Genomic DNA, 26,459 nt, shown 5'->3' on the forward strand with positions numbered 1-26,459 from the left:
AATATGACACATAAAATTCTTGTCAAATCCGACTCACAACATCCCTTTTCGCGGTAAACCACTTATCCCTTGCTCGATGTATTAATGTACGACATTCCTATACAAAAGCTTACTTAAAAGCTTACACACATCCGTGACGGAATGGGTTCATAACTCGTGCAAAAGCTTGTATATTGGGTGTGCCATCGAAATGGGTAAGACCTGTGCCCTGTTTATCAAAAGCTTGTAGCTTGTAATACAAGCGGAACTCACTTTTTGACAGCTTTTGTTAGAAAGGGACTTCCACTTGTATTACAAGCTACAAGCTTTTGATAAACAGGGCACTGGGGCCCGTTTATCAAAAGCTTGTAGCTTGTAATACAAGTGGAAATCTCTTTTTGACAACTTTTGTTTGAAAGGGAGTTCCACTTGTATTACAAGCTACAAGTTTTGATATACGGGCCCCTGGTCTAAGAAACTGGACAAACGAATGGGCAAGTCATTTTGGAAATAGGAAAAGCGATGAACATTGAAAACGTTGTCATTTATAAAAAGGAAATAGGTACTAGCATATACACATTACATTTGGATATTGATTTATCGAGATGAAGATGTTTTATCATGTAACTTAGATAATAAAACTACTGACACCCTGATCTTTGAATGCAATGTTTTTTTTACCAAAATGTAGGCACCTCGTTGATATAAAGAATTAATTTTCCTATCTATATCACTATTTCTAACCACTCTGTACTTAAATATATATTAATAACGGGTCACTCACGTATTTTAAGTCGAAAAACGCTCGACATGTTTCACTCCGTACCGTAAAGGGGCCCACTGACTATCAGTCCGCCGGACGATTTCGGCCTGTCAGTTAGAACAAAAATTTGACAGTTCCGATCAACTGGCAGGCCGATATCGTCCGGCGGACTGATTATTAATATATTTAATATGACTGTTTCTCACGGAAGTTTTGTCACTCTGTACTTGCCATATTTAACAATAAAAGTTTAATTATTTATACCTACACAAAGATCTATATTTTTAATATTTTATTTTCGAATTAACTAGGTATGCTAAAAGAAATTTAATAATTTCCAAAAAGCTAACCGATTCATTTCCCACATAGAGTTCGGACTTGGGACGTATTTCAACCGACTATACGGTTGCATTTCCTTTATATCATGGCTCAAATTAAAAAAGTAAAACATTACCCACTCGTCCACGTCGCATTTGTATTCTTGCCCTACTTTCATTAAATGTTTGTTGGAGTTACAGCTGAACCGATAATGGTTTGGGCTTTTATTCTGCCACTCGCTTTTTGTACGAATAAATATAAAAAAGTATAACGAATAAAGGGGTGTGTGAGTTCATGCGAATTTGAAAGTGATTTCCTCATACGGAAATATAATAAGGAAAGATAAACATCCCGCATGCTCTAGTCTCGGCAGGTTTTATTTTATTTTAACTTGCAGGCCAATTCGAACGTACACTGGCATCAGAATGATATCTAAATGATGTAATTTAGTTATCGCGCGTGTCGCTCCCGCAAATAGTACAAGTCCCGGACAAGTACGAGCGAAATGCACGACAACTAAATTACATCAATATCATTCCGACGTTAGTGTATCTATAGGTATGTTCGAAATGGCCTGTTGAACCATTTTTTAACCGACTTCAAGATTTCAAAGGAGGAGGTTCTCAATTCGGTTGTATGTTTTTTTTAAAATGTTTGTTACTCCATAACTCCGTCATTTCTGGACCGATTTTGAAAATTCTTTTTTTGATTATAAGTATATACATACAGATTGGTCCCGTTTTTGTCAAAAAGCAGTTCTGATGATGGGATCCATGAGGAATCGAGGGAACTCCTCAAATGTTAAAGGCATACATATAGTGATTTTAGTATTTTCATCAACAAATCAAGCACTTACATTAAAAAAAGTGACATTTGATGAAGTGGAACTGCTGATGAAGATCAGAACGGAACTCTTCAATGACGCATAGTTCACGTTTGGCGATTTGTCTTCTTCGTTATGTTTGTTAAGCAAGTTAGGTTTTCAAGAAACATTTTTGTCAAGCTCGAGTTCTGATGATGGGATCCATGGGGAATCGAGGGAACTCCTCAAATGTGAAAGGCATACATATAGTGATTTTTGTATTTTTATAAACAAATCCAGCACTTCCATTTTAAAAAGTGACATTTGATGAAGTGGAACTGCTGATGATGATCAGAATGGAACTCTTTAATGACGCATAGTTTACGTTTGGCGATTTGTCCTCTTCGTTATGTTTGTTAAGCAACTTAAGTTTTCAGGACCTATTTTTGTCAAGCTCGAGTTCTGATGATGAGACCCACGAGGAACCGAGGGAACTCCTCAAATGTGAAAGGCATACATATAGTGATTTTTGTTTTTTTATCAACAAATCCAGCATTTACATTTAAAAAAGTGACATTGATGAAATGGAAACTACTGATAATGATCAGAATGGAACTCTTCAATGACACATAGTTCACGTTTGGCGATTTGTTCTCTTCCTTATGGACCCAGACCTAAACTTGGACCCGGAATCGGACCCGGACCCGGGTCTGAACATGGACCCCAACTCGGACCCGGACCTGGACCGAACTTTGACCCAAACTTAAACCCGGACAGCCGGACACGGACCCGGATTCTGATCCGGACCCGGAAATGCTACTAGAAAAGTGGCTTAGGTGGGTGGTTGGGTTTTGAACTGCGATTCTCACAGAACAGAACTGCTATCAGAAAAGTAGGTTAGGTTAGAGCTGTGACCCTTACAGAAACGAAATGCTATTAGAAAAGTAGGTTAGGTTAGGTTAGAACTGCGATCCTTACAGAAACGAAATGCTACTAGAAAAGTGGGTGGTTTTACCTCCTTTTCTACATTATTAGGCAAAAGATGCTGTCTTTTTCATTTCATTGTCTGGAATCTAAGAGTGCACCATCAACAATAAGTGAACTTTCAGCGGCATCCCCCATTGAAGTCGTTTTTTTTTTGAAATAAAACTATAAAAACGGATTATATCGCGTTTTCATAGTTTTATTTCATGAGTAACTATCGCGGTAACCGAAGACAATATTCGTTTTTTTTTTCTTAAAAATTATGTAGCTTTGTTCCCGAAGTACATTTTACGTCACTTTCGTTTGAGTCATTTTATTTAGGAAAAAGGTACACTAAAGGGGCCCACTGTCTGATTACCACTCCGCGTAACTAAAAGTTGACAGTTCCGAACAACTGACAGGCTGATATCGTCCGGCGAACTGGTAATCAGTGGTCCCCTTATTATTTCGGCTTAGAGGACAAAGTTTGTTCCTGGCGTCAAATCTTGTAAATTGAATACGACCAACCAGTTTGTGGTTGATCACTTAAATTTGCGCGGAAAGAGACGAGTCGTGGGTGGAATATAAGGAAACCAATACGTTCTAAGTATGCGTCTTCTCTATCCACACGACTAACTCTACAACTGTTTTACCATTTAATTAGTATTGTCGCTAGTATGCCGCTTTCGTAAAAACTAGTTCCTACGCCAATTCTCGGGATTAGTTGCCAACTCGTACTCATTAGCAAGTCGGCGGGCGACTGCGTCGGCGCTCGCGCCGCTGCCGCCGCCGCGCTGCTAAACCGGTATTACATTGATACTAATATAAACAATGCCACACCATGCACCCGGACCGCGCTAGTATATCTCTCGCAATACCTATCCGCCGGATGTCCGACCTTTCAATTTGAACCGTTTAGGCTAGATGAGGTGAAAGTCGCATGCAAAAAAATCAAACGCAAGGAATCCAAGGACATTAACGACATGTCGACCCGCATTATCGATTATTTGCCTCCGACCGTCATCTCTCTGCTTTTAATGATGTTTAATAAATGTGTATTCTGTGGAACCTACCCAGAAGTTTTTAAACAAATAAAAGTACATCCTATATACAAAGGGAAAGGCGAAATGCACGTACCCAAGCATTACCGTCCAATTTCACTTATACCGGTAATGTCAAAATTTTTGAATATTTGTTAAGTAACAGACTAATGAAACACATTACATCTAATGATCTCCTGAATCGTCGGCAATACGCATACCAACCTGGTCGATCCACCTCGGACGCGGCGCGCGACGTCGTGACGCGAGTGATGGCACACCTAGAGGGCGGGCGCCAGGTCGCCGCCATCTTCTGCGATCTGTCGCGCGCCTTCGAAATGATTGACCACAAACTACTCCTCGCCAAGCTATCGATGTATGGCCTATCCGGTAGCTTCCATGACGTCATCGCCTCGTTCCTGAGTGACCGCAGACAGAGCACCTATGTACTCGATACTAAGTCTGACCTTGAACAAATAGGAAACTGCGCAGTGCCCCAGGGATCGGTAATGGGAAATACCCTATTTTTATTATTGGTTAACGATATTACGACTGCGTGTGAGGACTCTGAGTGTGTAATGTTCGCGGACGACACCTGCCTTATAGTAAACGCTGATGACATAGACGGATTAAGATTCAAGTTAGGGCATGTCATGTGCCAAATGAATAAATGGTTTTCGGCAAACGGGATGCTACTAAATGTTGAAAAAACTAATATAATACATTTTAGGTTAAGGAAAAGTAACATTCTACTGAATATAGCGACCAACAATACTCCCGTTCCGCAAGTGGACACCACCAGGTACCTGGGCTTCGTGATCGACTCCGGGCTGACGTGGTCTCCGCACATCGACTATGCGTGCGACAGGCTGTCCTCGGCGTGCTATGCCAACACCAACGTTAACAAGTGAAAACTTAAAGAAAGCCTACTATGGCTATTTTCTGTTAATTTAAAAATTCGCCTAGCGATGCCATATTTTCCAAAAAGCTTAAAAACATGCTCATCGAATTAGCATGCTATAGTACTAACGAGTTTCTGCAAAGAGATCGTTGCACCCACTTATAAATTTTGTATTATATTTTACGCCTACTGTTACCATGTGTAATTTGTGTATAAAGCCCTACTTACTGTTACTGTTGGTTCTGCAATTGTGAACATGTAAATAAATAATATGCAACACTTAAGTTATAAATTATATCAACTTAGTCATAAGATATTGACGTGTAAACTGTATTTAATGTATGTTTATAAATAACAAATCTGAATCTGAATCTGAATCTGAAGCGGACCCCAGGCTCGCCCCCCCAGGCAGGCCCCAGACACGAGCCGTGGCAAAATACCCGGACATCGCGAGGAAGATGAACTAGTCTGTCACAATTTTTGCAGAATTCTTAACACCTTGAAATAAAGTTAACCATACCTACTAATTGGATTACCTACTTTCTTAGTTGAAGATAAGTAAGGTAACGCAAAAATCCTTGTAACAGAAATAAAACTCTTAATTAATCTTATATGATACAAATTAAATGCTTGTTCTATAATTAGTTCAACCTTGGACCGTGTAGCTAGGCGCGATGAAGGATATGTTAAAAGGATTGTCAAGGTAAGGGAAAATGTAAGCGAATTCCCACTTCAAATGGCCAAATTACTGCGGCGCCCCTTGCGACGTTAAATTCAAATAAAAGGAGCATTTCAGAGAAAAGTGGACAGCTCAAATATTAGCCTTTTACCACGACGATTAACGGCCGAAGCTACTTTTACTACTCTCCTGAGACAAAGAAGTAAGTCATTCCTATTGCGATAGATGTAAGATAGAATTCTAGTCTTGGAAAAGCATAAGTCACTACCAGATGTTAAGTGTTACGTTTTATTACGGGACTTTAGACTTTCGTTTAAGTGCCATGGCAACCTTTTATCAGTTTTGTAAAGCCGCAATGAAAGGCATTTTACGGACTCATCTTGAATTCTCTATTGTTTCATAAATCAATACTTGGACATTAAACGCTTTGAATGACTCAGAGAATTAGGAGTATTAGCTCTGTGCCTCAAAATTATATTTAAGAAACATCACTGGCTTATCGAAGTTCTTTAAAAATCGGCACCCATTGATCGGTGGCGTTCATTCGTGTTCACAAAAATCATACAGACAAACAAGCTTTCCGATCCGTTGGCGAAACAAATTAGGACTTAGTGATACTTAACTGCAAAAGACAAAAATCAACTCAACTGACCACTATCAGAGTTCTAACGTTCTCGAACTGCTGACTGCTTCGAACAATCATGAACCCACCGTCAAAAAGTCGCTCCTATACGTCCAACCGATTGGACCACGGGTAAACTTGCTTCCTCGTGGTACAATCAGTTGGACTATGGATAATTGTACTTACCCGTGGCACAACCAGTTGGACATAGCGTTTGGACCACGGGTTAGGAGCGTGTGATTCATAATAGCGATACTGATAGTACTCCGCATAAACTCCGTATAAATACACTGTGCCATTACTAAACCTTTATCTCGTTACAATAAAGTATATACTGTCCGCGCGCGAATTCCGTGCACGGCTGAGGAATGTTAAGAGTGTTGGGCGTCATGACAGAGTGTCATGACTGGTGTCATTTTGTACGTACGGGCGCGGCGCACACCCCCCCGCTTCCTCGACCTCCGACTGCACGGAATTGGCGCGCGGACAGTACTCGTAATTGGTCAGTTAAGTTATAGACGGAGAGCTGGTGGAAATTTGGAGTAGGTCCTTGAGGCAAGCTGAGAATTTGCCTGATGCTTCTCCTATCTTACCCTACCTCAGCACTACAAGTCTGGCTGCAGGGTAGCGGGTCTAAACCAACCTATAAATTTTTAAAGAATTTTTTTTTTGGTGCCCAAAAAAGGTTCTTGAGGCAATCTGTAATTTCTACAAGTGAAAATTGAATATCTAAATAGTCATAAAAAAATTATGCCAGACGATTTGGCCGGGTCTTTAACCTTGCCAGACGCGTGCAAAATATTTTTTCAAAAAATTCAAAAAAGGTTCTTGAGGCAATCTGTAATTTTTACAGGTTAAAGTTAAGTATCTAAATAGTCATAAAAAAAATAAGCCAGACGATTTGGACGGGGCCTTCTACCTGCCAGACGATCTAGAAAGTTACGTATGGCACTTACTCGCACGCAAAATTAAGTTTGTTATCCTGTATAAATGTATGCTAATACAAAGTTAATTTTGTAGTGCAGAAAATTAAAGATAGAAAAGTACAAATTTGGATGTACGATGTGATTGTGAGTATATATTTATGATAATTATGGGTATGAATAGGGTGTGGGCATAGTACATATGAAATTAGCGACAATATGTCCAGCTGTATCTCTATTGTAGATACATGGGTAGTTCATTAGTTATGACGAAGGCCTAGGCCGGGAAATATTTTTATTTTATTTTAATGTAAACATGGCGTGCATGGCTGTGTTCATGATTTTTTTTTCATCTTTCATATATCATATAATATAATTAAATAATAAATAATTTATTAAATAATTAATTAATTATTTTAGGGGTTTAATATAATTTTAGTCTAATTTAATTTTAATTTTAATCTTAACTGTAATATAATAATTTTATGTAATGTTATAATGTAATGTATTATGATCCTAAGTTGATTGAAATAAATGAATAAATGAAATAAAATTAATTACATCACACGTTTAGGGGGGGAGGGGGTCAAGAAAATGTGACATGTTGTGAGGGAGTCACAAACTTTGTGACGTCACTATAAGTTATTTAAATTATTTTATTCGCTGTATAGTTAAATAACAAGTTTTTGGAACGATAATCGTTTTTAATCGTTTAATTTTCTTGACATGCAATGAAATATCGTCCTCATGTGCGTCAAAACAGCCTTCAAAGTATCACGTTTCGGGCGGAGCAACTCGAGAGAACTGTAAAGCGAGGTTTAGACTAGCAAGAACTTGCATGCAATTTACGTTACATTACCGACTACTAAGGTAAACTGCATTCAAAATGTTTATCAGATACCGCAATGTAATGAAAATTGCATGCAAGTTATTGCTAGTCTAAACCTCGCTTAAAGGAATTTCATACGAAATTGAGTATTTTTTTTTATTTTAATGTAAACATGGCATCTGTGTTCATGCGAACGGGCTAAACAGCTGAAATTTGTTTTAGTCGGAGCGCAAAAATAATCAAATTTTCTTTCCCGCGTAAGCAACCCTTAATTTATATTTAAAATAAACGCAAAAAAAAACAAAATCTTTATAGGGCTGTATCTGCTAAAGCATGCGTCGTAGCGCAAAAATAATAAAATTTTCGTTCCCCTCTAGGTAACCCTTAATTTATATTTGAAAAAAAAAAACCAAAAAGACAAAAAAATCTTTATAGGGCTGTATCTGCTAAACCGTGCGTCGTAGCGCAAAAATAATCAAAATTTTCCTCCCCTTTAGGAAAGCTTTAGGAGTTAATATAAAAAATTACCAAAAAAAAAAAAACAACTTTATAGGGCTGTATCTCCAAAACCGTGCGTCGTAGCACAAAAACAATCAAATTTTCGTTCCCTTTCAAGGAACCCATAAGTGATATAAAAAACACAATGATAAAATAAAAAAAAAAAAACGTTATAGGGCTGTAACTGCTAAACCGCTAAATTATGAAATTTAAAAACAACGAAAAATAAATATATATATATGGCTCTAGCTTCTAAACCGTGCGTAGTAGCGCAAAAATAATAAAATTCTCGCCCCCTTTTACCCCACACACTGAATAACCTATGAGTACATGAAACAATCACCATCATCATCATATTTGTATTATTATTTGTATTATTCAAGCATTAATAATAAAATAACAAATTCACACATTATAATAATTACAACACATTACTATTCTGTATTTAAATTGTACATGTATTTATTAAAATTACAATACATTCTTATAAATTCGGTCATATTACATTTACTATATCCCTACTAATACTCAGTGTACATAATTATCATAAATATACAAATATTCATAATCACAATCACATCGTACATCCTAATTTGTACCTTTTACCTTTAATTTACTGCACTACAAAAATAACTTTGTATTAGCATACATTTATACAGGATAACAAACTTAATTTTGCGTGCGAGTAAGTGCCATACGTAACTTTCTAGATCGTCTGGCAGGTAGAAGGCCCCGACCAAATCGTCTGGCTTATTTTTTTTATGACTATTTAGATACTTAACTTTAACCTGTAAAAATTACAGATTGCCTCAAGAACCTTTTTTGAATTTAAAAAAAAAATATTTTGCACGCGTTTGGCAAGGTTAAAGACCCGGCCAAATCGTCTGGCATAATTTTTTTATGACTATTTAGATATTCAATTTTCACTTGTAGAAATTACAGATTGCCTCAAGAACCTTTTTTGGGCACCAAAAAAAAAATTCTTTAAAAATTTATAGGTTGGTTTAGACCCGCTACCCTGCAGCCAGACTTGTAGTGCTGAGGTAGGGTAAGATAGGAGAAGCATCAAGTAAATTTTCAGCTTGCCTCAAGGACCTACTCCAAATTTCCACCAGCTCTCGGACCATTACACCTATCTATCAACGTAGTAAAAAGTACGTACACATGTAGTGCATAATTGTTATGCTACTGCAGTCAATGTCAGTACTTTTTGTACTGAGTCTGACTGAAGTCTGAGCAAGACGTTCGTAAGTTTCCGTGAAAATACGATGGAAAATAATTATGCTCTACATCTGTAAAAGTAGATACTGCATTAAACATTAAAGGAAGACTAGAGGTGAGACAGAATATATATTGGTGAAATAAATGTAGATTTATTATGGCTGTAGAGCCATGAATAATAAACGTGGGTTTATTAAGGGTCATACACATAAACGGGAAAAAAAAATTGATAAAAGTGGCAGGGTTGTATTTAAAAAGCAACTCGGACTTAGCTATATTTTTATAATATTGGGGTTCCAATAGGTTTTTGGGTAAGTTGAGTGTATTTAATGTTCGTGATTGGACTCATTAGACCTAAAAGAAAGTCACGTTTTATATATTTATTCCTTCAAAACCAAAGTAAAGGCTGCCTTTCCACTGAGGCGGAGATGAGAGGAGACGTACGGGAATGAAATAATAGCATTGTTTGTAATCCAGCGGAGCAGAGAAGAGATGTTGATTAGAACAAAAAATTGGCAGTTCCGAACAACTGACAGGCCGATATCGTCCGGCGGACTGATAGTCAGTGGGCCCCTTTGAGGTTAAAATGTAAAAAACAAAACATTAGATGATTGAGGGCCGGCCAACTCTCGTAACGGCCCAAGCATGTTGCAGTAAGCGTCATCCTTTACACAGTATGTTTGCAGATCGCATTACCCACTTGCCGCGCTACGAATCACGCCGGTTAGTCAAAGCCAGAGTGGAATGGGTTTCAATGCTACACGCGCGGTTGTATTGCCATTATTCGTTTGTTCATTAAATAACAGAAATACAAAGCTTTAAACGCTTAGGCACCCACATACATATGTAGTTTTTTTTATGATGTATAGGTAGGCGTTTGAAAATGATCCCACCTGATGGTAAGTGCACGCACGCTTACCTACCTATTAACTCTTCATTCATTCATTTATTTATTTCTATAACAATATGATATTGTGTTAGATAATAATAGCGGGACATGTCAAGAAATAAAATTCCACAAAAATACAATTCAAACAAAAAACAAAAAAAGCCTTGCCTTGAAGAGCCCCAGATTGTACTCATGCGGAAACACAGACTCGGGCAGGGCGTTCCACTCCTTGGCAGTTCGCATGTAGTATTTATTTTAAACTTTATTGCACATCATAAAAGGTACAAATGGCAGACTTAATGCCTCATGGCATTCTCTACCAGTCCAACCATAAGGTCAAACAGAAAAATTTCGGTGGGTGCAGGGAGAAGTGAGAAGTAAACAAGTATTACATCATACATAACTATACTATATCTACTTTTATCAGATATTGAATGTAGAAAAATAAGTAAATTGCGATTCTATGGGTATACGTGGTTACACAATTGACTTAGTACTATTATATAAGGATTATTCGATGTTTATGCCATTATTTTTTCTTCCTATTCGCGATTCTGCACAAAATGAATTCCACGCAGCTGAATTTTATCACATGCGTTATTCTTCACACTCATTAATTTTTCACAATATTGTGTCTCCCTATTCGCAATTCTACACAATATGAATTCCACGCAGCTGAAGTAAGTTTATTTGCATTCAAATTAATCGAGCTTTGTTGAATCTAATCCAACCTCCGACGCTATAAATTAAGCTGTGTCGCTCGTCTCTTAGCATAGTGGCCAAAATCCATCACATGGACGTGATAAGTATAAACTTTCTGATAAGAATTGATTGATCGATGGTGCGATGTTTCCTGTCATTACGTATTCAAAGTACGGACAAGGAAAGCCGATTAGTTGGTGTAATTTTTCACCGCATAACGATGTCGTCATTACTGTAGAGCTGAGCGTTATGTAAGTATGAAAAACTGTTCCCTTTTAGTGGTTAGAAAGAGTTTTTATCTAGAATCATGAATGGATTCGGCTAGTGAGTTGCGTTGTTACACTTGTGACTAGTTCATTGCGTTTGAATAAGATGAGAACATTTATTGGCCTCACTTATAAAGATGCGATGAGCCGCCGCGGATCGAGTGCGAACAATAATAATTTATCTTGTCTGTAATAAATATTAACAATATGAAACGGGTCGTGTGCTGAACGAGGGGGCAAAGTATTGTGACTAGCGTTAGAGAAGGTTTAAAAAGTAAATGCCCAACAGTGGACATATTTTATTGGTTATCATGATAATACGGTGGTAAGGACTTAAGCTGCGGGCGCAGCAGGTTCCATTTTTATCGCCTGTCACTATTCCTGTCACTTTCGCACTTACATACTTGTTAGAACGTGACAAGCGATAAAAATGCGACCGTGCTACCACCGCTGGTCGTTCTTTTCACGCTTGCCACTTAACATAGTCTTAAAATCTATCAAGTAACACATAAATATTAAAAAAGAAGATTGATTTTTTCCTCTCATGACATTCATATTCAAAGTACGACCAAGAAAAGCCAATAAAGTTGTTGTAATTTTTCATGACGTCGTAACAACGTCGTTATAGCGTTGTTCGCGCCGTAACTTAGACGCACATTTATTACGGACCGCGGCTATTAATGAATATGAGCCAAGAATCGAGTGTGGACAGTCATTAGTCTTGTCTGTAATAAATATTATAATTTTTAATAAGATGGAACGGGATGATCTGAATGAAGGCGGCAACGTCAGTGGTCTAGATCAATGCAATGGACCAATGGGTTACTGACCATGGTAGGCAATTATCCCACAGCCATAAGACATATTGTAGCCGATATCATAATGTCAGTGAATACGACAAACTGCTCATTATTTCTACTTTTACCTCTTAGAATAGTGGTAAAATCCAACTTATGGAACGTGATGTAGAATGGGGTTGGCAACTGTCAAAGGTTTGCATAGATAGCGCCATCATATTTTGCCACTTTTTCTATAAGATTTGGCTTAAAGGGCTGGCATCCAGGGCATAAAATTCCATTAAAAAAACAAAAAAAATTACGCAATTCTAGGGATTGACAGGGCAAGCTATGCTGGCGCCATCTGCTTAATACTTCGACCGGCCAACCCCATCATTAAGTAGGTAGGTAAATAATAATTGCTTTATGACGTCCATGATTTTCTGCCGTGACATATTCAAAGTACAATAAAGTTGTTGTAATTTTTCACGAAGTCATAAGAGCGTTGTTATTTATAGCGTTACTCGCGCTACTTAGACGCCCATTTACTACCTACTGGCCGCTACTAATGACGATGAGTCGAGGATCGAGTGTGGACGGCTATCATTTGTCTACGGCTTTTAGACGACTTGGTCGTGGTTAATCTGTGAAGAATGAGAGTGCATGCTGATGAGGTATGAAGTAATAAATCTTGGTGTAATGCGGGTTAAATGATAAGGTTGGCATGATGATTTTTTTATAAGTATTGACAATTCTGCTGGATAAGCGCCAATAACACCTTACTTTAATTGATGCATTGTGAATCTTAGCATATTGTTTTAAAAATAAAAATGCGAGGCGATTTTATTATAGGTGACCATGTTCTGAGAAGTGGATATATGCTGAACAACTTTTACTATGCCAACCCTGAAATAGCAAAAAAAAGTAGTTGCATTGTATATTTTCGTACCTATACATGTATGTATAGGTATGAAAATCATCAGACTAAACAATGTATGTACTCGTAATAGTCGCGCAATACAGGAGCCACGGATGGTTTTGATTGGCTTAGCTATATTCTCATTTATTTATCGTATATTAATTTTCAATATGTGGTGCACACTAAATAATATTTAATTAATCAGTTATTCTTATGGCACCGCCATAACCATATACACGTACGACCTTCTGTAAAAAAATATCTAATTAACCATAAGATCGATGTCACCCAGTTCTCTCGCTCATTCTTTCAAAGATCGACGATGCCGCTTTTCTAAAGATATAGAAATGTATGACAGTAACGCAACGCATATGACAAGTCACTTACCGAGTGACTGGCTGCCTTAAAATCCGGTGTGGCAGATCTGGTCATTTAATAGTCACGTCGGGCTACGACCTAAAAATGTTAATTAATTGTGTTGGTCAAAGCCCACTTTGCAGTAACATGCAAATATAAACAATCAGATTTATTAGTAATTTGCTAATTTAAACTCCAAGGCTCTTTAGACTCGAAGGCTCCAAGTAGGTACTCGTTACCAGCAGACTCTCCCCCTATCTCGAAAACTCGCATTCGTTACATTGCGACGTTTGATCGCTCGGCTGAATTAATTGTCTACATTCTACATTCAGCATGAAAGTAGCATATCAGGCTACGTCTTAAAATGATCTATTAACTAACATAAACATTCTCTAATAACTTAACAAGAAGAGATTTGTCTCTTTATCTAGAGAAATTAGACAGATTATTACAGATAGGTACTTTTGAACGCGTACTCTTGATCTATGTCTGTATAATAATATCCTGTTTATCTAATCAAGTTACGAGCAGTCACAAAGCATGGCATATTATTTAATTATATGTCATGCTTTCAAATAAAAATCTGAAAGACGGAGCAGGAAATTTTAACTGCGAAGTGAAGAGAAGCAGTAATTTGTTTTAACACCGATAGAATAAAAACTCAATCCAGTCGGTCGAGGATGTAAAAGCACCTGTATCAACTTGCGCTCCGAAGGCGACGGTTTCCTTAACAACAAGAGGCTAAACATCTCGGTTTAAAATTTCAACACTCGATTAAGCGTTTTATTTCGTCTGAATTCTGTAGAAACTCGATGGAAATATTTGCAGCGAAAAATTACAGTCATGATGTTTTTTGTTCTGAAATATTATCCTTATTAAGGATTAAGGATTATACTTAAATGTATCCGCTGAATTAAAAAGTGCCCGAGGGTGGCAGTTGAGATTGAAGCTTATGGTACCTACAGAACAGAGGATGCTTTGATTGCTTTGTAATGTTACAATTGTTTTGTTTGTTGTACAGATCTGACAGGGATTAGCGTAAGTCGATGCTCGATATAGCGTAAGTCCATGGCAACTGTAATCTTAAGACGGTACTTTGATAATATTAACTAACTAAACTAAATGACTTACTAAACAAAATGATTTTAAAACATATGGAACCGATTTTTGGAATCATTTAATATGTACCTACCTACATGTACTACCTATATGTACCTATGGAAAAAGTTGCTAGGTGGATTTTTATGAATAATAAACTTCACTAAATGATTTTACTTTGATCTCAATTGAACCTCATTTCGACATCACTCGTATTAATACATTCGTGCAAGTAAGATGTACTGCTTGTAAGGTCAAAATGAGATCAATTTGTAATGTTGGAAAACGGCTCATAATGGCTGATTTAGATTTATCTATTTGTTATTGATGCCATGAGCAAAGAGAATTGATTGTAATAGAGAGGTAAAGTCTAAGAAAAAAATGCGCCCCTTAGTTAAATTATCGGTCGACGCCGTGAGGCGTGTCGAGATCCCGATTTTAGCAGCATTCAATGGCGGCGGACTCGACTAATTTAAAATATTAAATGAAGCCATCAGTTAATTACTGCTGGGCACTTTGACACAATTACGGCCATTTGTTTAATTTAAATAATTACGCCTGCTTCATGATCGAGATCTGTTGACATAATAAGCAGTGTTTTAAATTGCCTAATTAAAACTAAACAAAAATCAGCTAGAGTCTGTCTGTCTCTAGTTTCTTAGACATGACAAAGTGTGGCAGTTAATAGCTTAAGTTGAATGAATATTATGTACCTAAATTGAGGAAAAGCGGGTTCTCCTAATACAGGTATATATAGGTACGTTATACTTACAAGGAGGACTCAAATCCAATTGTTTCCAAATTGTATAATGTTTAAAATGATGGACTTTTTCATTTTCGTTTTTTCATACTAAACTTTTTAGGGTTCCGTACCCAAAGGGTAAAAACAGGACCCTATTACTAAGACTTCGCTGTCCGTCTGTCCGTCTGTCTGTCACCAGGCTGTACCTCATGAACCGTGATAGCTAGACAGTTGAAATTTTCACAGATTTCTGTTGCCGCTACAACAACAAATACTAAAAAGTACGGAACCCTCGGTGGGCGAGTCCGACTCGCACTTGTCCGGTTTTTTGCCTTGGTACGTTCTAAATTAAAGCCCCATTTAGACGGTTTAAGAACTCGCATGCATGCAATATTCGATACAAGAGTACAATGAATTCAGTCGTTCGACGGAATAACGCAATGTAGAGAAAATCGCATGAAATTTCTTGAACCGTCTAAATGGGGCTTAAATGCTTGTGCAAGGTACCAGGAACATAAGGTAAGGTAAGGTACCGGTTACATAAGCTGATTCAAGTTTAGAATGTTTCTATGAGAATTATACGTAATTCTATAAGTATAGGCTAGCCTTCCTAAACCCTGATAATAACACCGACTTTTTCCTCCTCGGCCGAAAGGCTCTATCATCAGATTAATAACGCTAAAAGATGATTGCGATGGGACAAAACGCAACGCAAGTGGTTTTTGCAAATTGGGCCAAAGTAATAACTTGATTTACCCTTGTTTGACCTAATAAACTTTTGATTAAATGAACGTTTCGTCGAATTCTTCATTTTAAGGTTGGAAACAGAGAACTTTTCAAAGCAAACATTACGTAATGAGTTTTAAAGTGAAACTTTTATTCTATCGCCTCAAATTTGTTGGTCTGTTTTTACCATGTCGCACAGCATTAGTAAAATATGGGCCGTATGCTTGTTTGCCACCGACGTAGTATTAAAAAAAAATCTACTCTATTTCTAAAGATCGAAGTAAGTATCTTTTAGTTGATGATTTTCAGTGGAATAAGGGACTCCCATAGACTACAGATTTAAGAAGTAATATACTTATTATTAAAAGGTATGCATTATGCTTAAGACAAGCATGCGCTCTTAAACTGTTAATATACGGTTTAGGCAAACATATGATTCTCCCACGCAAATCGGTCTCCAGTATCGGGCTCTAAAATCAAACTTTAATCGATTTTTGAGCATCATATGAGCATGTTTATTTTTTGCCACTATTAATCTACAATGACTAGTTTTGACTTTTAAGAAGGTTCTAAATTATCATTTGTTAACCGCTCCCATACTTTCAAGGTATTTAGAAATATTCGAAAGAGTGTGATATTGACGTTTTTAATACAATATCACAACTATAAGACGGATTCTGGCAAACAAATTACTTAAGTGAGCGAGTCGTATGCGATAGCATACTCATAATAATATTATTGTATCGATCGATGTATTTTATTAATAAGTTTTGTTTTTCTTAGCTCAGTATATTAAGAGTATTGAATTGTGGGTATTTAATAAGTACCAACCACCGATTATGTGTTAACTTGTTGCTATTGGTGGGAACCTATAATTGGCTTTTTGTTATTTACTTATATAACTATTGTATAATTGATAGCTGTTGGTTCTCCGAAAAATAAATAAATAAGTAAATAAATAAATTATCAGGTTGGTAGAAAAGCAACTGTTGACTACATGGTACCTTTCAACTTAATGCTAACTTATGTCGCATGAGTTAACGTCATAATACCTTCTCCCCTTTATCCGAATGCAAGTAGAAAGTAAGACTGGTAATCTTATGCAAGGGATAATGTTTATTACCTTCTCCCCGCCGTCCGACTGCAGGTGATACGTGAGAGTCACTAATTTGTAAGCAACTGCGACTATTGTATGGTGTATCCCCTTTCAACCTATCTATCTAAAGCTAACAATTAGTTAGCAGTTACAGTTACTCATATATTGGTATCAAAATTGTGGGTTAGTATCATACCTTTTGCCCGCTGTCCTACGGCAGATAGAACGTGAGCACGGTAAGGAAGGAGATGCCCATGCAAGGGATGATGATGTTCACAATGTATAACAATGTCTTATTTACTTAATACTAACAATTAGTTAGCAGTTAAAGTTACTAGTTTACTCGCATATTGGTAACAAAGTTGTGGACTAGTATCATACCTTTTCCCCGCTGTCCGACGGCAGGTAGAACGTGAGCACGGTAAGGAAGGAGATGCCCATGCAAGGGATGATGATGTTCACAATGTATAACAATGTCTTATTTACTTAATACTAATAATTCGTTAGCAGTTAAAGTTACTAGTTTACTCGCATATTGGTAACAAAATTGTGGACTAGTATCATACCTTTTCTCCGCTGTCCGACGGCAGGTAGAACGTGAGCACGGTAAGGAAGGAGATGCCGATGCAAGGGATGATGATGTTCACAATGTATAACAATGTCTTATTTACTTAATACTAATAATTCGTTAGCAGTTAAAGTTACTAGTTTACTCGCATATTGGTAACAAAATTGTGGACTAGTATCATACCTTTTCTCCGCTGTCCGACGGCAGGTAGAACGTGAGCACGGTAAGGAAGGAGATGCCGATGCAAGGGATGATGATGTTCACAATGTATAACAATGTCTTATTTACTTAATACTAATAATTAGTTAGCAGTTAAAGTTACTAGTTTACTCGCATATTGGTAACAAAATTGTGGACTAGTATCATACCTTTTCTCCGCTGTCCGACGGCAGGTAGAACGTGAGCACGGTAAGGAAGGAGATGCCCATGCAAGGAATGATGATGTTGACGGTGTAGAACAGCGTTTTCCTCCGCATGGTGATGTTGAACGTGATGTCCAGGTAGGGTTCGTCGCAACACGTGTAGAATTTCTCGTTCCTGGAGAAAATGGTACGGAATTAGCTCGATAAATTAATAATTTAATAATAATTTCGTGGGAGTTGAATTTCGTACGTCTTTTAAGAATATACAAGAGTGTGATGATCCCTTGATCATACCTTGATCTAATTGGTTTGACACTTGATTGACACCAAGTATATATATTTGACCTCGGTCGATTAGCCGGACACTTTTAATTTGTCTATGAATTAGTAATAAAAACTTCACGAGTCGTTGACGCGAGTTTGACATATATAAGTTACTCTATGAGTTTGACGTGTAAATTTACTTTATCCTGCAATTGTGTATTAATTATAATATTTATATTTAGGTATATTGCGAGTATGCGTCATCATCATTCGCTTGCCCTTTTCCCATCATTTGGGATTGGAATAAGTGTTATTGACTTATTTTCCGTGATATACAATGTGTAAAACTCTGTTTTTTGTCCGGGTACAGCTACGTACTGAATCATTATATTTATTGCTGGTAAGTTAATATTAGATGGTTGGTTTAAAACATCGCACATGATCCGCACCACAAAAAAAATCCAGTCTGAAACCATTCTGCATTGATTTAATAGTTTAGCTGCGATACAGTAGCGTGTTCTACTCTCTAAACGCGCTGATATTGCTGCAAAAATTCCTCGTGTTCGATCACTGGGGAATGGGGATTAGTACCTAATACTATAGGCTAGCTAATACCTACGTGTGTAGGTAAAATAGAGAAGCTTTTGAATATTTATTAAAACAGGCGCGTGTTTTGAAACGCAACTAGGCTGAACAAATATCAATAACAGCAATACTGAACATTGGTGAATCTTATATCTTTGCAATAAAATCTACAATTTTTCAGTTAACAGTAGGTATGTTAAAACCATATGAAAATGTTTAAGAATTTTCCTAATTGACGTTTATGAGAAAGCAAACAATCGCGTGTAACCCCCGGTGTGAGCCCGACACTGATTCCATTATTTCGCGCGGCAGCTGTACCGAGACTCATTTTACTCACTTGCCAAGCACTCACTTGCAAGGCGGCAAGACCAATATTGCAACAGTTTCCCATACTTTTTTGTAAGTTCAATGTGGAAAAGACCGGATAACCATTTTGGGTTGGGAAGACCGTCATATGTTAAGAACTCTCGTATTTGTATACGTACTTCGCTCAAACACAGGCAGAAAGGTAGAGCTTTGCGCCTTCTGCTCTACCGACCTTCTGTAAGTGTTGTAAGTGTACACAAGCGCATCAAGCGCGACGAAAGAGCTTGTTGACGGTTTTACCTGAAAGACGTTCTTCACCACATTGACCCGACACTGTACGGCCCGCCTGATGCTTAGCGAAAATTGAAGCTTATTAGATTGACTCTTGAACTCCAGCTCTGTCATAAACGCGTTGCCGACCCTTGATGAGTATACAAGGAATCACTGTGCTGACAGGTTATTGCAGGCCACTTACAGTGAACACTGCATTTGCACAGGATTACAACTTAACCTTTGTCTGATTAATATGCATGATTACCTCTGAATCACACATCACATGGAAATTGTGCGAGTCACGTTAAGGTGCGTCTAGATATTGCAAATGCGATCGCGTTTGCTTTTGCATAAATTGTTAGGCGTACAATCTCAAACAATCATACATGCGTACTAGCGTCGCATACGCTAGATCCGGACGCACTTTTATACTGGTTCTATAGCCTGCACATGTGTAACCAATAGGAATCCACATTCTGATCCGGGCTGGTGCAGCTCGGATCAGTTTAACGCCAGAATGCAATCTCAAGAGCCGTGAACTCGATGGGAATTCGTGGCTTTTTCCCATTTGTACATTGTTAAATTGGTTCTTTTATTGGCGATGTAAAAAGGCCTTTGTATAGTTTGCTTATTTTTTAGGTTCGGATATGGATAAGCTGCGCTGAAACAACAGTGAAAAAGGTGTCCCGGTTGCAAATTGGTAAGTTTTTCTAAATTCTGCTAACATTTTGTTTATTTGTTTACTCGTGATGTTTTTCGTCGTACTAATATTTAATATATTATTTAAACGGCATGAAAAATTAACATCTTTGAAATGTATTAAAATCAAAGGAATTTAGGTATTCTTTTTTACTTACAATCTCTTAGGTATAGTGAATTCTAATATTGTGATGTATAACAGATAAAAGACGAAAGATAAAGATATTTAGTTCAATAATCTATAATTTCTTGTAGGTGAAAAAGTATTTTTCTCTCTTCTTAGAAACTAAGTGTAGTGGGTTACGACAGTAAAGAAAATAATAAAAGTTATTATTAAACACTTCCATTACGTAGGTAAGAGAACAGAAATCCAAGAAAATTAATATCCGTGCACACACATTATTAGAAATAAAGCTTCAATATCATTTACTGAACTTCTGCTGCAATATTATATTACAGCGGCGAATAAATACTTGAATGAAAAGCTAGGACAGCGTAGACGATCTAAGAACCTTTTAGGAAATAAAGTAATGCAGCCGAACTGTTCAAATATAAGTCGTATATAAAGCGGCGTAAGAACAAAGAGGAATGCAAGAACGAAGCGTGATTATGTAAAGGACAAAGCCGGAGGCGTTTCAAAGTGGATTTTCCTGTTTTCCTTTCGCGTAGCGCCGGTCGGCTTAAGATAAGTTAAGCGCATTATAGGACCGTGAGGTAATTTTGTTTATGGCTCGGTTTAAAATGCAGGTAGGTACTTCGTCTTGGTTCGCACATAAATTGTAATGGCATCTGCGCTGCAATATTGTGCAATTGACTTATTGCTGGAGGCACATTCGGAAACACAAAATGTGATATACTGTACAAATTCAATATAAAAATAATCCGTCGTGCAAATTTTTAAGGGCACTTGTATATATATGTATATATGACGTGGTGCAGTGAGGGAATAAGAATAATCCAAAACTAATTTGATATGAGTTGCGTATTGCTAATGTGCATTGCCACTGATATCTCTGGCAAACATACCTAAATGTATCCTCCACACTCGTGCGCAAATTGCGGCTCGAAGCCGCGAACGTGAGTGTGGAGTCTAGTTCGCTAATCAGCGAAAGCGACTCCACACTCGCGTTCGCAGCTTTGCGCCGCGTAGTCTGGAGCGCGCTATAGACATAAAGGGCCATCCATACTCATGCGCGAATCACGGCGCGTGGGAGTCGCGCATGAGTGTGGAGGGATCTTATCACATTGGGCGAAAAGATACCAATAGGTCTATGTTTCTAACCTCCAGCATTTTATATTAACCTCATGTAAGCCTCACAACGCATACGAAACTTAAATGAAGCGAATTGGGGCAGCGTTCCGTTTTTAAGGGGTGAGTTGCGTGATAAGGACGGCGAATGGGGTCCTTAGAGCGCGGCTTAACGTAGAAAAGCGGATACACGTCGTAAAGTGATGTCGAGGTAAGTTATGTTGGCTTAATAACGACTCGTTCGAGGGCCGAGGATAACGGCTCGGGCAGACGGTGAGAGAACTCGTATGCGAGTTTAGTTACATTTCTGACTACTGAGGTACAGTCAGCCACTCAGCATCAATAGTAGCAGATGAAACGCGTCAAAAGTATCTGCCACCGTGGAATACTTTTCTATTTACATACAGATATATCTCTAATTAGAGTACGTGTTCAAAATAATGTTTGTTTTACATAATGTATAGACATAGCTCTCCTTGTAAAGTTATGAGAGAGTGGTACTTCTGATGCGTAATCTGCGATGCTGACTGTACAAACTATTCAGCGGAGCGAGCAAGCGTCGCAATGTAACGAATAGTTCTCGAGATAGTGAGAGTCCGCTGTATCACGAGTAGTATTTATTTACTTGGAGCCTTGAGTAGTTTATTTGGGCATTTTATTTTTTTATATTTACTTATTTTTTTTTTGTAAAGTAGGCTTTGAACAACACAAAAGCTTTTGTACCCGACTTCATCACTGTCACCGTCACCGGGGGATTTTAAGGCAGCGTGTAACGAGTGACTTGTAGGGCTTCCAATCCCGCAGCCTATCTTTAATCTCGGTAGTTGCGGGATTGCACATTTTCGATCCCGCGGGATCCCGGTATTTGCGGGATCCCGCATAGAAATTAATGATATCAATTATATCAAGACAACGAAATAATCAATGTATTTAAACTTTTATTAGAGTTCTATTAGTTTTTTTAATACTACGTCGGTGGCAAACAAGCATACGGCCCGCCTGATGTTAAGTAGTCTCCGTAGCCTATGTACGCCTGCAACTCCAGAGGAGTTACATGCGCGTTGCCGACCCTAACACTCCTCTCCCTCGAGCTCTGGCAACCTTACTCACCGGCAGGAACACAACACTATTAGTAGGGTAGGGTAGGGTAGTTCTATTGAGATCAAAAAATCAACCTATGTTAAATAAACTGTAAGGAACTCAATTATAATTTAAAACAAATTATTAAAATATCAAATGTATTATTTGCTTTGATAAATATTTTGTTGAGAATGTTTGCGAAGAATTTATTATTATAGTATCACTACATGTCAATGCGTTGCGTTACTGTCATACATTTCGCTAAGTGAACAGTGAGTCTACATCTTTAGAAAAACGGCATCGTTGATCTTAGACAGAATGAGCGAGAAAACTTTGTGACATCGACGTTATGATTAAATAGATTTTTTTTTTTAGAAAAAGTCGTTATGGCGATCGAAAATTTTCAAGGTCTATGTTTTTTGTGTTATTAAAGCCATACTATGCAAGAATAACTGATTAATTAAATATTATTTATTGTGCGCCACATAAAGAAAATGAAAATACAACAAATAAATGAGAATACAGTTAAGCCAAGCGGGTAAGAATTTGCCTATTAAAACCATCCGTGGAGTCCGTATTGCGACTATTGCGATTTGCGAGTACTTATGTACATGCGCTCTTGAAACGTACACACTTGTACATCGAACGAGGCTTCCCGTGTCTTCAGAATGCAACAGTAAAGCGCACTTTGATCGACATGTCGACATTTTATACAGAATGTTAGCTATTCCCCTATTCTATACGAAGTATGTTTCGATGTAACTTCTACTCCAGCGTCAGTTGATGTATAATCAACGTCTAAGTGGTCTAATTATCGACACAGACAAAGCGCCAAAATATGTGTACACACGACCTATTAGTGTAGATATTAATGTTGGTATTTAAAAGCTCTATCCGTATCAATTTTGTAGACCTCAAATGCACTATTGTACATTTAAAAAAATAGAAATATTTTCTAGGTTTATGTATCTTGATCTTTCTATTAATTTAATCTAATTATATGACACCTATATTTCAATATAGTATATGTTTTAATTTCCCCATTAAATTGAATAAATCGGAATAGATTACATACTATTTAATCCTACTCCTTCAGGAGATAAACTAGGGAAGCAATTTAAACCTTGAATTGGACGGGACGTTTTCAAGAAATGCTTTATTATCCGTTTTAGAGCCCACAATAAACACAAAGCGCTGGTCCCTTTGACTACGTGCCTTCGGGTGTATTGTAAATTATTAATCTGAGAGCTTAATCTGGCTATAGTTCTGTGAGCGCAGCGAATAGCCTACATAATATTGGTGTACCTAGTAAATGAGGAGCTTAGGTTTTATATTGTTTTTTTTTTTTGACATTGTTTTATGACTTTCTGACATTAGATTAACTAGGAAGCCCTAGTATTATATACAACATTGACATTTCATATTTAAATTACTTCAATTCAGAATTTGATTATTTTATATATAAATTTTATTTCTTTTTGTTCACATTTTTGGTTTGTACGATTTTCTTACGTTTTGTTTCGTTGCTTATTATTATTTTTGTATACATTTGACGATCTTTTTGTGAATTTGTGATATTTTTAAGTGAAAATACCATGTAATTTCCAATTAGAAATAAATATATCCATCTATCTATAGCTTTTTTATACGTGGTGAGTTGAGGGCCGTTAACACAAAAAATCTTCTGAGTATATACAATAAGTATTTATGACAAACATGTTATTATATGAGAAAATTCAAGAATCATAATATCTGATATTGATTGAATGAATATTGTTAATTTTAATTCAAGAAGTGAAATATAATAAGTTTTTTTGGAGCTTTTATTTCTTAAACTCAGTTAAAGAAATCATTGTCATATAAATTTAAACATAGGTAGAAGTTTAAAAAAATCCTTTACAATAAAGAAGAATGGGATTGAATTATTACATGTTAATTTCAATAAAATTATATTTTTACAAACAGAACTGGGAGCGATCACTAGTATTTGAGAGAAACATCGATAATTGAGTTTATTGACATAGGAGCTCCCTACCTATCATTAAATTTTGCCCCCTAGAATCCGATGTCAGCTCATATGGTTTTGTACTTTTCCAATCTCCATATCTGGCTTGCCTTCCACACATTTAACACTTGGGTTTTAATGATTTCCGGAGGTGTAATCTAAAAGTCACATGGTAATGGTACTAAAATCTAAGTGACTTAGGAAGTGACTTAACGCCGTGAAATATAGGGAGGTAAATCCAATACTTAATTTGATTGTCTTTCGTTTTTAATTAGAAATTTTTCATAGCGAATTAATCAAGATTCCCTATCGATTTTTCATAATAATATTTGTATACACGTCTTAAATGTCACCCTGCATAAGTATTATTTCCGCGGCTTCCTTAAAGTTTGTAGAATAAGAATACTCTGTTTCAAGAACAATTTTATTAATAGTAAATTGCTTTAGTGTGAAAAGGGGATCGGTGGAACTTAGAAATAAAGATAAAACCCCATGGGAGCCGTCTATACTTTCCGCAATTAAATACAGGAGGTAAGAGTACGATTGCCGGTACTCTGTTACATTATATTTTCTGTTTTTGTTATACTTTGCGTTTATTAGTAGTAGAAGAATCACTTTACTGTACATAAACAGGCTCACATAAAATAAAAAATCCGGCCAAGTGCGAGTCGGACTCCGTACTATTACGCAAAAAACGGCACCAAAATCAAGTTTGTTGTATGGGACTTATATATTTATTTTATTCTGTTTTTAGTATTTGTTGTTATAGCGGCAACAGAAATACATCATCTGTGAAAATCTCAACTGTCTAGCTATCACGGTTGATGAGATACAGCCTGGTGACAGACGGACAGACAGACAGACAGCGGAGTCTTAGTAATAGGGTCCCGTTTTTACCCTTTGGGTACGGAACCCTAAAAATCGAGGTACCTATAAAGGCGAATAACTTAACACTAAGGGATCTCTTCCAGCTAACCTTCGAGTAGATGAGTGTAAAACTAATTAGACAGACAAACTTAGGGAATGTACAATCATATTTTGAAAAACTAATTTCAATTGTTTCCTCGTTCCTTCATTTGTTTTCCTCGCTCGGCGTCTAGTTATTCTATTGGTTATTAACAAACACATTCCTCGCTATGCATCCTTGCATTCCTTGCACATCTCAGAGAAACGACTTACGAGTAATGTCAAAACAAGATGAGATTGTTAAATTTATACATTTTACAATGCAATTTTCGTGAAGGTTCAATAGTAATTTTAACTATAAAACTCCCGTGAGACTCAAACATATTAAATTAGTTAATTTAATAAGTTTCAATATTGTTATAATTATGGTAGTAAGAAAGAAAGAAAAAAATCTACGGTATTTTTATTTACATTCAGAAAAAACCGGCCAAGTGCGAGTCGGATTCGCGTTCCAAGGGTTCCGTACATTACACAATTTAAACAATGTATTTTATATGTGAAACGTGAGTTAAATGTCTTATAAAAAACCCGTTAAGGGTCGGATTAAAAACTATATAAGTAATTAAGTCCGACTCACGCTTGACTGCACATTTATAATAGGTTTTCCTGTCATGTATAGGTAAAAAACTATTTTGTATATTTTTTTCAAAATTTTAGAGCCAGTAGTTTCGGAGATAAAGGGGGGGGGGTGGTAATTTTTTGGTTATTTTCCTAAATATTTTCTAAACTACATATTTTAAAATAACACAAAAAATATATTTGAGATTCTCACAATGAGCTCTTTCATTTGATATGTAACACAATATAGTTTGAAAGACTTTAATTTAAAATTTTCTCATTTACCCGCCAAAAGTGGCCCCCATGTTTTTAAATTCATTTGTTTACGTTACATGTCCGTCTTTGGGTCACAAACTTACATATGTGTACCAAATTTCAACTTAATTGGTCCAGATAGGCTGTGACAGACGGACAGACAGACAGACGCACGAGTGA

At 36.9% G+C, this 26,459-nt stretch overlaps 2 protein-coding genes across 2 annotated transcripts in view; one reads left to right on the forward strand and one right to left on the reverse strand.

The window, feature by feature from the left end:
* The window catches only part of LOC134743785 (large ribosomal subunit protein bL32m), a 131,624-nt gene that overhangs the window by 97,532 nt on the left and 7,633 nt on the right, over positions 1–26,459 (forward strand). The window lies entirely within an intron of this gene.
* LOC134743743 (acetylcholine receptor subunit alpha-like) overlaps positions 1–26,459 on the reverse strand; it is a 102,009-nt gene that overhangs the window by 28,612 nt on the left and 46,938 nt on the right. The window contains exon 5 of the mRNA XM_063677378.1: positions 18,046–18,214. Coding sequence (XP_063533448.1) covers positions 18,046–18,214 — 169 coding nt within the window. The remainder of the gene's footprint in view (positions 1–18,045; positions 18,215–26,459) is intronic.

Source organism: Cydia strobilella, chromosome 8, assembly GCF_947568885.1.
Source record: "Cydia strobilella chromosome 8, ilCydStro3.1, whole genome shotgun sequence".
In the NCBI taxonomy this organism is placed as follows: Eukaryota; Metazoa; Arthropoda; class Insecta; order Lepidoptera; family Tortricidae; genus Cydia; species Cydia strobilella.